The sequence below is a fragment of the Chiloscyllium plagiosum genome, chromosome 39 (genome assembly GCF_004010195.1).
Source record: "Chiloscyllium plagiosum isolate BGI_BamShark_2017 chromosome 39, ASM401019v2, whole genome shotgun sequence".
NCBI lineage: Eukaryota > Metazoa > Chordata > Chondrichthyes > Orectolobiformes > Hemiscylliidae > Chiloscyllium > Chiloscyllium plagiosum.
This window is the reverse complement of record NC_057748.1, coordinates 112940-125482: the sequence shown is the minus strand read 5'-3', so window position 1 is coordinate 125482 and position 12543 is coordinate 112940. Positions and strand designations below refer to the sequence as shown.

General features: G+C 41.9%; 1 protein-coding gene across 1 annotated transcript in view; it reads left to right on the top strand.

Annotated features, from left to right (window-relative positions):
• Positions 1 to 7613, top strand: part of LOC122542379 (leukocyte antigen CD37-like) — a 33467-nt gene extending 25854 nt beyond the window's left edge. Inside the window, exons 9-11 of the mRNA XM_043680100.1 lie at positions 1309 to 1512; positions 1756 to 1839; positions 5393 to 7613. Coding sequence (XP_043536035.1) covers positions 1309 to 1512; positions 1756 to 1839; positions 5393 to 5470 — 366 coding nt within the window. The 3' untranslated portion in view covers positions 5471 to 7613. The remainder of the gene's footprint in view (positions 1 to 1308; positions 1513 to 1755; positions 1840 to 5392) is intronic.
• The last annotated feature ends 4930 nt before the right edge of the window (positions 7614 to 12543 follow it).

The following is a 12543-nucleotide window of genomic DNA, read 5'->3' as shown; positions in this document are numbered from 1 at the left end:
TTTTACCTAAATTTTAAACCAGAAAGGTTGACTCTGAATGGGTCAGGGCACTGCCCGAGTACACATCCTCATCCAGTGTGCAGCACAACAGCTCCCTCCTGCTTTGTATTTCCTGTCTGTCACTCAGCCAACCTCATGTTCACGATGCCTTCCATTTCATGGGCTTCAACTACAGTGGACAAGTGATCATGTGGCCCTTTGTCAAATGCAGTTTGACTATGTAGACTACTTTACCACATTACCTTCATCAACCCTTGCTGCTGGCTCATCAAAAACATGATCAGGTTAGTTAAATCCAATTTTCCTTGAACAGATTTGTCCAGGTCTTCTTAAGTGATCCATGCCTGTCCAAGTGATTGTTAAAATTGCCTCAGTTTATTGTTCCTGAAAGCTTTCACACTGCTGCCTCAGGGCGGTGTGGTTGATTGACTTGGAGTTGCTAGTTTATCTTTAAACTTTTTCAGTGAGTCCCTCTTCCTCCCTCTACAAGGATTTCAGTGAGTCCCTCTCTCACTGCACACCCCAGGTCTCTTCCAGCCTCCATCACCTCCTCTGGCAGCTCATTCCATACACACACCACCTTCTGTGTGAAAACGTTGCCCCTTAGGTCCCTTTTAAGTTTTCCCCCCTCGCCCTAAACGCACGCCATCTAGTTCTAGAGTTCCCCACTCCAGGGAAAAGGCCTTGTCTATTTACCCTATCCATGCCCCTAATGATTTTACAAACCTCTATAAGCTTACCCCTAAAACTCTGACACTCCAGGTAAAACAAACTCCACCTATTCAGCTCTCCCTATAGCTCAAACCCTGGCAACATTCTTGTAAATCTTTTCCAAACTCTTTCAAGCTTGACAGATTCTTTCCTCTTTTGAAACTCTGTATTGAATCTGTTATCTTTGTGCTTTCAGTTTATGGATTTAAGGTCGCCATTGCATAAAAATTTTCTATGTCTCCCAGGAATCTATCATCAGACACCTTCATTTTGTGCCTTAATTATTTTTATTCATTTGGAGGAAACGTAATAACCTTTTTACCATTTCCAGTTCAAACTGAGTGTATTATCCAGCTCAGACTAGAAGTCTTAGTTTGATGAAGGGAAGAAGTTTTGAATTATCCAGGATTGATCCAACAGAACAGGAAGTGAGATTTCCTACCACTTCACTGGGGAACTCTGCTTCCAGTTATACTTGATCCACATTCCACTTTGATACCTTGATATTTATCCATTAATTCTGTTTGTCCACAGTAAAATGCTACTTTCAAAGATTGTGCTAAATCTCCTGGTAAATGTCTGCCTTAAATTGCCTCCCATCTTTTTCAGTTTTCTTGCTGTGGTTGGAATAGCTCTCAGGAATGGATGAAAAACTCAAAAATGAAGAACAGTTCGCTGAACAACTTCACCTATCCGTGCTCCTGTTATAATTCTTTCCCACAGAATATCACCAGCTTCAACTTTACCAAAGAAACTGGATTCTGTTTTGCCCCCACAAACCCGTTCGGTGTCACCCTGAAGGTAACGTTTCATCACTTTCATTGTTTGTCTGACTTGCCTCTGGTCCTTGGTTGGCGATGGTTTGAAATTTGAGCAGTTGTATTTGGAGAGCTTTGGGTGCAGGTAGTAGGGAGAGAGCAGCCTAGTCACTCCTGAACCCATGGAAATGTCCAGAGAGGGTTTAGTTTGATGGTAATTCCCTACTTGAGATGCAGACCGCGAGCGTGATGCTTCTGGTACTGACTCTGATTCTTGATTCTCCAGAGCTGTAAGACTAACGTGTTCGATTGGATGAGGGAAAATATCTTGAGCATCATGATTGTCTCGATTGGTGTGAGTTTAGTGGAGGTAAGTCATTGGGGAGTGTGAACATCCCATGTTTGATTTGATTCTGTGGTTGCACCAAGGCTGCTGTCAGGCCTCCTGTCATATTCACAACTTATCATAGAGTCTGACTTGTTTTAATGTCTCAAAACAATAAAAAAAATGAAGGTAATGTGGACAGTTGGGATGAGTGGGATGGTTTGGGAGGTACAGGCAGAGATTGGGATAGATTGCTGAAAAAAAACCTCATTGTGTTTAGTTCCTGCAACTGCTCTGTCTCATTCTCCAATGCAACTGGTCCTGGACTCCTAGCCAGGCACAGAGCATGGCTTCCTCTCCTGATCTTCCTGCCAGGTGCCTGTGCTGTGACCCTCTGATGCTGTTTGCAGTTGTGTGACTGTTTCAGAATCAACCTTGCTTAAGCTTGGATTGATCATCACCTCATTGCAGTGTACTAGAGACTGGAGACATCCTCCTATGTCCTACCCCCAGTTGGGGTTTTGTTTGCAGGTGGCTCCAAGGGAATTGACCATGGACTGACAGGGTACATTGAACAAGTGAGCAAATTCAATGAAGATGGGAGGGCAAATGGGGGTGAAGATTCATAGAGGAAACCAAAATCCTGGTGAAAAAGGTGGGTTTTGGGAAATGAATAAGAAAATAATTCATGGAGTAAGTTCAAGCAACAGATTAAACTACAGAAACAGCCCAGTGCATCCTAACCTGGAACAACTGGAGAAAATCTCCCAGCATCATCCGAGTGGAGACTTCCTCCAGGAGTGTAGGGCCTGTTGGTTACTGAGTAAAAGCCTGAGGCCTGGGCTCCAGTTGCTGCTTGTGCTGCTTTTTCCTCCATTTTAGTCACCACGCTATACAGCATGGAAACAGACCCTTCAATCCAACCTGTCCATGCTGACCAGGTATTCAAACTAAACTAGTCCCATTTGCATGTATTTAGTTCATATCCCTCCAAACCTTTCCTATTCATGAACGTTGTAATTGGGCCCACATTAACCACTTCCTTAGGAAGTTCATTCCACATACAAACCAAACCCTATATTTCTAAAAATAAAAGTTTTGCCTTGTGGCCTTTTTAATATGCCCCCTAGTTTTTAACTCCCCCACCCTAGGGAAAAGACAATTGCTATTCACCTTATCTATACCCCTCATGATTTTACAAACTTTGATAAGGTCACCCCTTAACCTGCTATAGTACTAGTGGGAAAAACAGTCCCAGTCTATCCACCCCTCCTTATAACTCAAACCCTCCGTTCCCTGGCAATATCCTGGTAAATCTTCTTGGAATCCTCTCCAGTTTAATAATATCATTCCAGTAACCAGGAGACCAGAACTGTAAACAATACTCCTAAAGAGGCCTCACCAACATCCTGTAAAACCTCAACATGACATTCCAACTTCTATATTCAAACATCTCACCAATCTACACAAGTGTGCTAAATGCCTCCTTAACCACCCTCTCTACCTGTGACACACATTTCAAAGAATATTGTACCTGAACCTCTAGGTCTCTCTGTTCTACAACACTACCCAGGTTGGGTCAAATCAAGGGGGAAACATTTTATTCTTGGCACTGAGAGGGGAAACTCCGAGTTAGGCCATAGCAGTCATGTGAACAAGCATGTGGGGTATATGAACATGTATTGCGTGGTGTTGAGAGCAGATTAATATTGTGTTTGTAACAGGTCCTGCACCCCCCAGAATAAAAGTTGTTGATACTTTTAAGTGCATTAATAGTGACTTTGGGTAAAACTGTTGGCAATATTGAACTGAGTTAATCCAACTAACTTTGGTTTGGTTCCATTTTTGCTCCCAGAGGTTTCCACATTGAATATTGGCCAAGGTAATTACCTCATGTGTGAATTTGTTTGTGCACAACCTAATTTCTGTACCTTAACTTATCACTGATCACATTTGACCAGTTTACTAATAATTGCTTAATTCATTCAGCATGAACGTCAACAGTATTTGACCCAGTGAGGTTTGGTGCATGTGAGACTCTGTACCCTAGTGAGAATTTCTGTGTGTGTTTTTGTGTGTATGTGTGTGTTTGTGAGAGAGAGGCACCTGTACCCCAGAGAAGGTCAGTGTGTGTGTGGGGGTACCATGCCCCAGAGAGGGTCAGTGTGTGTGTTTGGGACCGTACCCCAGGAAAGGTCAGTATGTGTGTGTTGGGGGGGAACCGTACCCCAGGAAAGGTCAGTGTGTGTGTGTTGGGGGTGGGGGGGGGGGAGAGAGGAGTGGGAGCCATACCCCTGGGAGGGTCAGTGTGTGTGGGATCAGCACCTTCAGGAGAGGAAAATAGATTGTTGCATAAGCACATGTTAAAATACATTAAATTGAGGATAATCAATCAGTAGGGAATTGACAGGTGGTGTGCAGATATAATCCTGTGCAGACAATTAATTTTGTCATGTGATGTGCTTTCTCTTTGAACTATTTTTCAATGCCATTTCCTTTCCTGCCTCGCTTCTAGTTTGGACTGCTTGTATTCTCCTTCATCCTGTGTTTACAGCAGTTTCAACCCTGCCTTGGAATCGGGCAGCCTCGGCATTTGGAAGTATCTGCAACTTCTTCCAATATTACAGTTCACGTGCAGGCAACAGCGGAGAAAACAAACACAGCAACTGAATTGTTTGCTGAAGAAGCACAGTCTCAGGGACAAGCAGAGAGATCAGAGGCAACAGCTGAATTATTCACTGAAACCACTCACTCCGAGGAACAGTGATAGTTGTTTATTCTTTCTTAATAACTGGGCAGATCAGTGGGTTCTTATGGCATTGAGGGAATGTTTTGTGAAGCAAACTGTATTCGACTGAATAAAAGGTGAGAGATGGTAGAAAGCCATGAGTGTAGATGTACTGAGCAATTTGATTGGATGAGAGCATCTCATTACAAAGTTACAAAAGTTCATTAATCAATGTCCAACGTTGCATTGCAGTATTTAGCATAAGGGTATTTGATCATTGGTTTATTTTGTTGGCAGTTGACAACAGTTGTTGTTCCTGCCCTGTTTGGGGAGGGGGTCAGATTGATTCTCTCTCCCTGAGGAACTGAGATAAGCAAATGGGAGAATGGACTGGAAAGTTCTCTGGAAGAGATACTATGATATTCTCAGTTCACATTACAGGTACTGCTTGAGTGAGTAAGACCAAATTGAAAATGAACCCTGGTGAGAAGTCAGGAGTTGGGGGACTGGGGTTAACATCACTCATTCAGAAATAGTAATCGCATTTCCAGTTTTTGTATCCTGTCTTACTGGAAGAATTACTCTCGAGTTTCCACTTGAATAAATGGGACAGACTACACAGGGAGCTGTGTCCTAGAAGCATCGTCACCATAACCCTTTAGCCTTGAAAGTGGATATGGAGAATGACCATGTGTACATAGCTGCTCACTGCCTCTGTGTCTCTGATTTCAGGATGGGATTGTTTATGGGAACAGTGCTGAATGTCACCCACTGGTGTCTGTATGGAGTGGTTCTCTCTCTATTGGTTTGTGCCATTCTATTGGGCAGTAGGAAACCAAATTATTCACATTGACTTTCTTTTCCCTACAGCTTTTTGCAATGACGTTATCGATGTTATTGTGTAGAAATATCGACCCAGATTACGACAAACTCATTCGTTTTCAGTAACAACGAGGCTGGTGGGTTGCTCTGGAACAAAGGAAATCCTGTCTTTTATTCTTGGTTTATAACTTCCTATAGTAACTTTGCTTTCGGTTTGTGTTTAATCCTTTTTGTGGATTGCAACTGGGACTGGGATCACCACATCAGCTATCGAACCATTTCGAGGAGCATTCATTATTCAGTGTTGACACATGATTGTAGAAATCACCTGTTACTGGAGAAATGACATCACCCAATACCAACCTCAATCCAACTCATTTTACCCAAAACCTAATTCAATCAATTCAGCCAGGACCCCAAAACAGAATATAACAAGCTTATATCAAAAAGCATTGTCTATATTGGAGAGCTGTCAAAAATGCAAAGAGTAAACCATGGCCTTATTTAAGGAATCATACCGTCTGCATGAAAATATCGGTTTCTTCACAAAATTGGTTGAATAGACATTGGATAATGGAAACACAAATCAGCAGAATCTATTTTTGAATAATTTTATGTGGATTAATTTTGAGGTTTATTTTGATGTCCGCTGCATGACTTATTTGAATGTGTTTATTCTATACCAGTGCATCAGTGTAACCAAGTGGCCAAGGTACTTTCTGGAATTATTGACTCTGATTTATTGTGAGGGCATGTGTATAGAGGCTGTTCCTGTATGACCACATACTCCAGACTCATCTCAAAGATTTCATGTAAATACGTTGTCCAAAATGCTTCTGAATTGTGCAAACAAAGGAGAACTTGGGTGTAAAGTTGACTGATCTGAGCATATTTGATATGAAGGATTTTACAGTTTGCCTCAACTTCAGTGGAGAATGAGGAAAAGCAGGACCCTCATCACTTTCCTGTATCTACTGCTGGCAAATGTATGTGCAGTTGTCTGTGAAGTTAGGAACAGGCTTGTTATGATGCATCTTATGGGTGAACATCCATCAACATTTTTCTACCTGTGCTTAAACCTGAATTGTACCAAGTACTTGGCGAGTGAGTATTCATTAATCAGTACAGAGTAACATTTGGCTTCAGAAATGAAACAAATATGCTTTAGACAAAACTCTCCAACCTGAATCTGTGTTTAGGGAGCCTGCAGTTTTATATGAACAATGTGAAAACCCAACTTAGCCCCATCTCATTGTCCCCTCTCAATTTCCCACTCCAGCCCCTAACCAATCAAAACCTTGGTTCAGATTCCATGATTGATCTTCTAACTTTTTCATCAGATGGTGGACAACTGATAGGGCTACAGTGTCCAGGAAATCCTCTCGCACAAGTTAAGGGGAGGTTTTCAGCTGCAGCTGACTCAACATCTGGAAGAATAACTACATTTCACCTGGGTTCTGACTGCACGTTATCCAACATCTTGTGTTTTGTTTCCAACATTCTTTCTAACTTGTCAATCCTGTATTACAATTAATGAATTCATGGCAGTATTAATCCTTCTTAGCAAGATAGAGATCATATTTAATCTTGCAAGCCCAAAGGCAAGTCTACATTGGTTGTAATTCTGCGATTGGGCAGCACTTGCTGAGATAATAGATGGTGCTGTTGGGTGCAATCCAACCAATTTAAGATAATCAGTCCAGCTCATATAGTGAGAGTGTAAATGATAGACATTCACACACACGGAGTTGTTCAAGTCTTGCACTTATGCAGGAGTATGAGGACCCTATAGTTTCTTCTGACTTTCTCCATGGCAATATCTCAGCCAGTTATGTTCAATTTGCAAATCAATCAGCACCATGTTCTTTAGTTTAAATTATCATTTTGCATTTGTTCTAATGAGTCCAAAATGGGAACATGTTTCACTCTTCAGAAGTATTTCAGTTCTGTCTACCATGTGACCATGTATAGAACTTCTTTTAATGGTCAGTCAAAGTCAGTAATGCCTGTGGTTTAGTTGAGCTGTGAATGCTGAAGACTTGTTATTGTTCTTGACTCCACGATTCTATCATTCATTTCAACAAAACAAACCTGCTTTATTCCCAAGGGGGGGGGGGGGAAGTGATAGCAGACACCACTGCCAACCATAGCAAGCACAAATCACCAAATACTAGAATAGCTTGATGGATTTATCAGTATATTTCTGTATAAACCTCCCAGGACCCTATTCTGATCTGTTTTTATCTTTTTAATAAAACTTTCAACCAATGTTTGGGCTTTATACTTTGATTTCAATTTAAAAAAAGGAAACATGAACAGCAATTACAAAGTGCTGTCCAAGGAGACTGAGTTATCTAATCCCTGATCTGGGTTCAATCACCTCTCAGCCATCTTATCAAGAGAGAGGGGACTACTATAATTCAATCTCATCCCTTATCAATGTATTTGTACCAGAGGTGTAGCGGTGATGGGCAAGGATTGCATTGCGCTTCAGTATGATTCTCTATAACATTAGCATCTTAACGTACAGCATTTGCTTGAAGATTAACCATCTGGGTAATCTTTGAGCCGGGTGTGGAAGATTCATGATAATGTTCGTGCCTAACCCAGCGACCAAAGGGAGTGCAAGGCACATCAGGTTGGAATGTCTGCCCAGATACATCGAAGCAGGGAGGATGTGTGTGAGGTAGCGTGAGCTGATGCTCTGGGATAAGGAAGCAGTTAGAATTTAAAACTTGCTGCTCCAGGGTCTGTTGCGGGCGAATCCACACACAGCTTTCAAAGAGGAATTAGATAAATGGCTGAAGGGAAAAAGAAATTTAAAACGTTGGGGAGGTGAACAGGCTGATGAGTGACATTAATGGAGCTGTTCTTGCTGTGAGCCACGTGAATGTGGATAAGCTTCTCCTGTTCTTAGAGACTGCATGATCAAGGCTCTGCAGCAATTCAGTCAATGGTGAAAAATGGTGGTGTCATTTGTTTAATAAAGGCTTCAGATTTTTTGTATTTTTTTCTCAGAATAAAAGTGAATCTGGTTTGTCACTGGCCACCCGGGTGTTTTCCTATCTTCCTGGTGGTGGAATTTGAATAAAGATTTGTGCACTTTGTGTCTTGCACTGTGTCTCACACCTGCACACACACACCATGCGTGCTGGGGAAAAAATAAGCACTACCGCACTTAGGTGGTAGTGTGGGGGTTTAAAAAAATAAAATAAAAATAAGAGAAAAAAAGAAAAAATAAATAAATAAATGTGAATCTGGTCCAAGCAGAGCTAAACGTTAACCTTTTACCCCAGCACTCTGCATAGCATTTAATTAGAGGGCAGCAGGGAAATTCACAGCTGACCCTACAGGAACCTGTGTGGGAGAGCTCACAGCACAGGAACAGATAAGTGCATAGTTTTTAAACTGTAACCTTGCTGTAAGTCTACAGTAGTGGGTAGAGTGGGTTGTTTCTTTATTGAGATCTGTCTATTGATTAAATTTTAAAAGTATAAACCATAAGTACTACAGTAGCCTGGAGCAGTGTTTTTTTTTAAAAGCAGTTATACACTGCTATTTTCTGGGTCTGTAGATTGTGAAGGAGCAAAGATGGCCTTTAGTAGAGTGATATGCTCTTCCTGTTGGATGTGGGAGTTTGGGAAGAGTTTCCATGTCAGGTGATGATTTATGTTTACAGGAAGTGTCTTTTGTTGCGAATCCTATCAGATCATGGAATAATTGGAGTGGAGGTTAGAGATAATGTGGAATTTACGAGAGTTAGGGTGTGTGATGGATGGCAGTTATAGGAAGGGAGAAAAGCCACAGATGCAGTCAGGTAGATGGTTAACTCCAGGAAGGGGAGGCAGGTAGTGTAGGAGTCTTCTGTGGCTACCCCCATCTCAAACAAGTATGTTGTTTTGAAGCATTCAGGGGGTGATAGACCCTCAGGGGAGTGTAGCAGGAACAGCCAACTTTCTGATATCGAGACTGGCTCTAATGTAAAGAGGGGTGCATCGGGTTCTGAGCATTCGATTGTGATAGGACTTTCTAGTCAGGGGCACAGACTGACGTTTCTGTGGCCAGCAGCAAAAAATCAGAATGCTGTGTTGCCTCCTTGGTGCCAGGATCAAGGATGTCTCAGAGAGGGTGCAGAATGTTCTCCAGGGAGAGAGGGGCCAGCAGGAGGTTGTCATTCACATTAGAACTAACAACATAGGAGGGGAAAAGGACAAGGTTCTGAAGGGAGAATATAGAAAATTAAGCAGGAATTTAAAACTGAGGTCCTTGAGGGTAGTAATATCTGGATCTGGTGCTATGATCTGAGGAGGGTAGGAATAGGAGGATAGAGCAGTTGAATATGTGGCTGAGGAGCTGGTGCAGGGGAGAACGATTCACATTTTTGGATCATTGAAATCTCTTCTGGGGTAGAGTCACCTATATGAGAAGGACAGATTGCTGAATTGGAAGGGAACGAATATACTGGCAGGGAGATTTGCTAGAGCTGCTCAGGAGGGTTTAAAGCTGGGGTTGGGGGGTGGGGAGATACTGAGGAAAGAGAACAATCTATCACTGGTACAGTTAGGAAAGGGAACAAATCAGAGAGTCAGGGATGGGCAGGAACAAAGCAGAGAACAAGGTGGGACTAATAAAATTAAACTGCATTTATTTCAATGCAAGGGGCCTAACAGGGAAGACAGATGAACTCAGGGCATGGTTAGGAACATGGGACTGGGATATCATAGCAATTACAGAAACATGGCTCAGGGATGGGCAGGACTGGCAGCTTAATGTTCCAGGATACAAATGCTACAGGAAGGATAGAAAGGGAGGTGAGAAAGTAGTGGAGAGGTGTTTTTAATATGGGATAGGATTACAGCTGTGCTGAGGGAGGATATTCCTGGAAATACATCCTGAGAAATTATTTGTGTGGAACAGAGAAATAAGAAAGGGATGATCATCTCATTGGGATTGTATTATAGATCCCTTAATAGTCAGAGGGAAACTGAGAAACAAATTTGTAACAAGATTTCAGTTATCTGTAAGAATAATAGGGTGGTCATGTAGGGGATTTTAACTTTCCAAACAAAGACTGGGACTGACGGTGTTGAGGGTTTAGATAGAGAGGAATTTGTTAAGTGTGTACAAGAAAATTTTCTGTTTTAGTATGTGGATACCTACTAGAGAAGGTCAAGTTTTGCACCTACTCTTGGGAAATAAGGCAGGGCAGGTGACTGAGGTGTCAGTGGGGGAACAGTTTGGGGCCAGTAACCATAATTCTATTAATTTTAGAATAGTGATGGAAAAGGATAGACCAGATCTAAAAGTTGAAGTTCTAAATTGGAGGAAGGCTAATTTTGATGGTGCTAGGCAAGAACTTTCAAAAGCTGATTGGGGGCAGATGTTCGTAGGTAAAGGGACGGCTGGAAAATGGGAAGCCTTCAGGAATGAAACGAGAGCCCAGAGCCAGTATGTTCCTGGTATGGTGAAAGGAAAGGCTGGGAGGTATAGGGAATGCTGGATGACTAGAAGAAATTAAGGTTTCAGTTAAGAAAAAGAGGGAAGCATATGTTAGGTACAGACAGCAGAGATTGAGTGAATCCTTAGAGTATGTAGGCAGTAGAGTATACTTAAGAGGAAATCAGAAGGGCAATAAGGGGACATGAGATAGCTTTGTCAAATAGAATTAAGGAGAATCCAAAGGGTTTTTATAAATACTTCAAAAGGGTAACTAGGGAGAGAATAGGACCCCTCAAAGATCAGCAAGGCAGCCTATGTGCGGAGTCACAGGAGATGGGGGAGATACTAAATGAATATTTTGCATCAGTGTTTACTGTGGAAAAGGACATGGAAGATATGGAATGTAGGGATGGTGACATTTTGAAAAATATTCACATTACAGAGGAGGAAGTGCTGGATGTCTCGAAACACATAAGATGGATAAATCTGCACAACCTGATCAGGTGTACTCTAGGATCCTGGGGGAAGCTATGGAAGTGATTGCTGGGTTCCTTGCTTGAGATATTTGTATCATCAATAGTCATAGGTGAGGTGCTGGAAGACTGGAGGTTGTCTGACTTGGCATTACTATTTAAGAAAGGTGGTAAGGAAAAGCCAGGGAACTATTGACCAGTGAGCATGACATTGGAGGTGGGCAAGTTGTTGAAGAGAATCCTGAGGAACAGGATTTGCATGTATTTGGGAAGGCAAGGACTGATTAGGGACAGTCAACATGGCTTTGTGCGTGGGAAATCATGTCTCATGAACTTGATTTGAGTTTTTTGAAGTAGTAATGAAAAGGATTGATGAAAGTAGAGTAGTTTAATTCAGATGGAGTTTAATTCAGATAAATGTGAGGTGCTGCATTTTGGGAAAGCAAATCGGGGCAGGACTTATACACTTAATGGTAAGGTCCTGGGAAGTGTTGCTGAACAAAGAGACCTTTGAGTGCAGGTTCATAGCTCCTTGAAAGTGGTGTTGCAGGTCGATAGGATAGTGAAGGTGGCGTTTGGTATGCTTTCCTTTATTGGACAGAGCATGAGTATACAATTTGGGAGGTCATGTGGCTGTATAGGATGTTGGGGAGGCCACTTTTGGAATATTGCGTGCAATTCTGGTCTCCATCCTATCAGAAGGGTGTTGTGAAACTTGAAAGGGTTCAGAAAAGATTTACAAGGATGTTGCCAGGATTGGAGGATTTGAGCTCGGCTGAACAGGCTGGGGCTGTTTTCCCTGGAGCATCGGAGGCTGAGGGGTGACCTTTATAGAGGTTTATAAAATCATGAGGAGCATGGATAGGGTAAACAGACATTGACGTCTCAGTAGGAACAGTGTATTATTGAGAGGGACAATGTCAGCAGATATTTTGAAACATCATCTCCCATAATTTCACCTCCAAACAACTCACCATCATGACTTGGAAATATACAGCTGTTCCTTCAGTCACTGAATCAAAATCCTGGAATGACCAATATTATGGAAGAGATAAAACCCGCTCACAATATATTAAGAGGATCACATGGACTCTAACTTTCTCTTGTTTTAAAGGCAAGTGCCAGGCATTGCTTTCTGGATGAAATTTGATTTGTCAAACTACCAGTCTTGAAGCAAAACACACTTTATTCATACACTATAGTTAAAATACAACAAAAGAAAGACAGAATTGGAATAACCTAACTCTATTGGAAAACTTAGAATAATAAATTACTTAATGAAAAAAC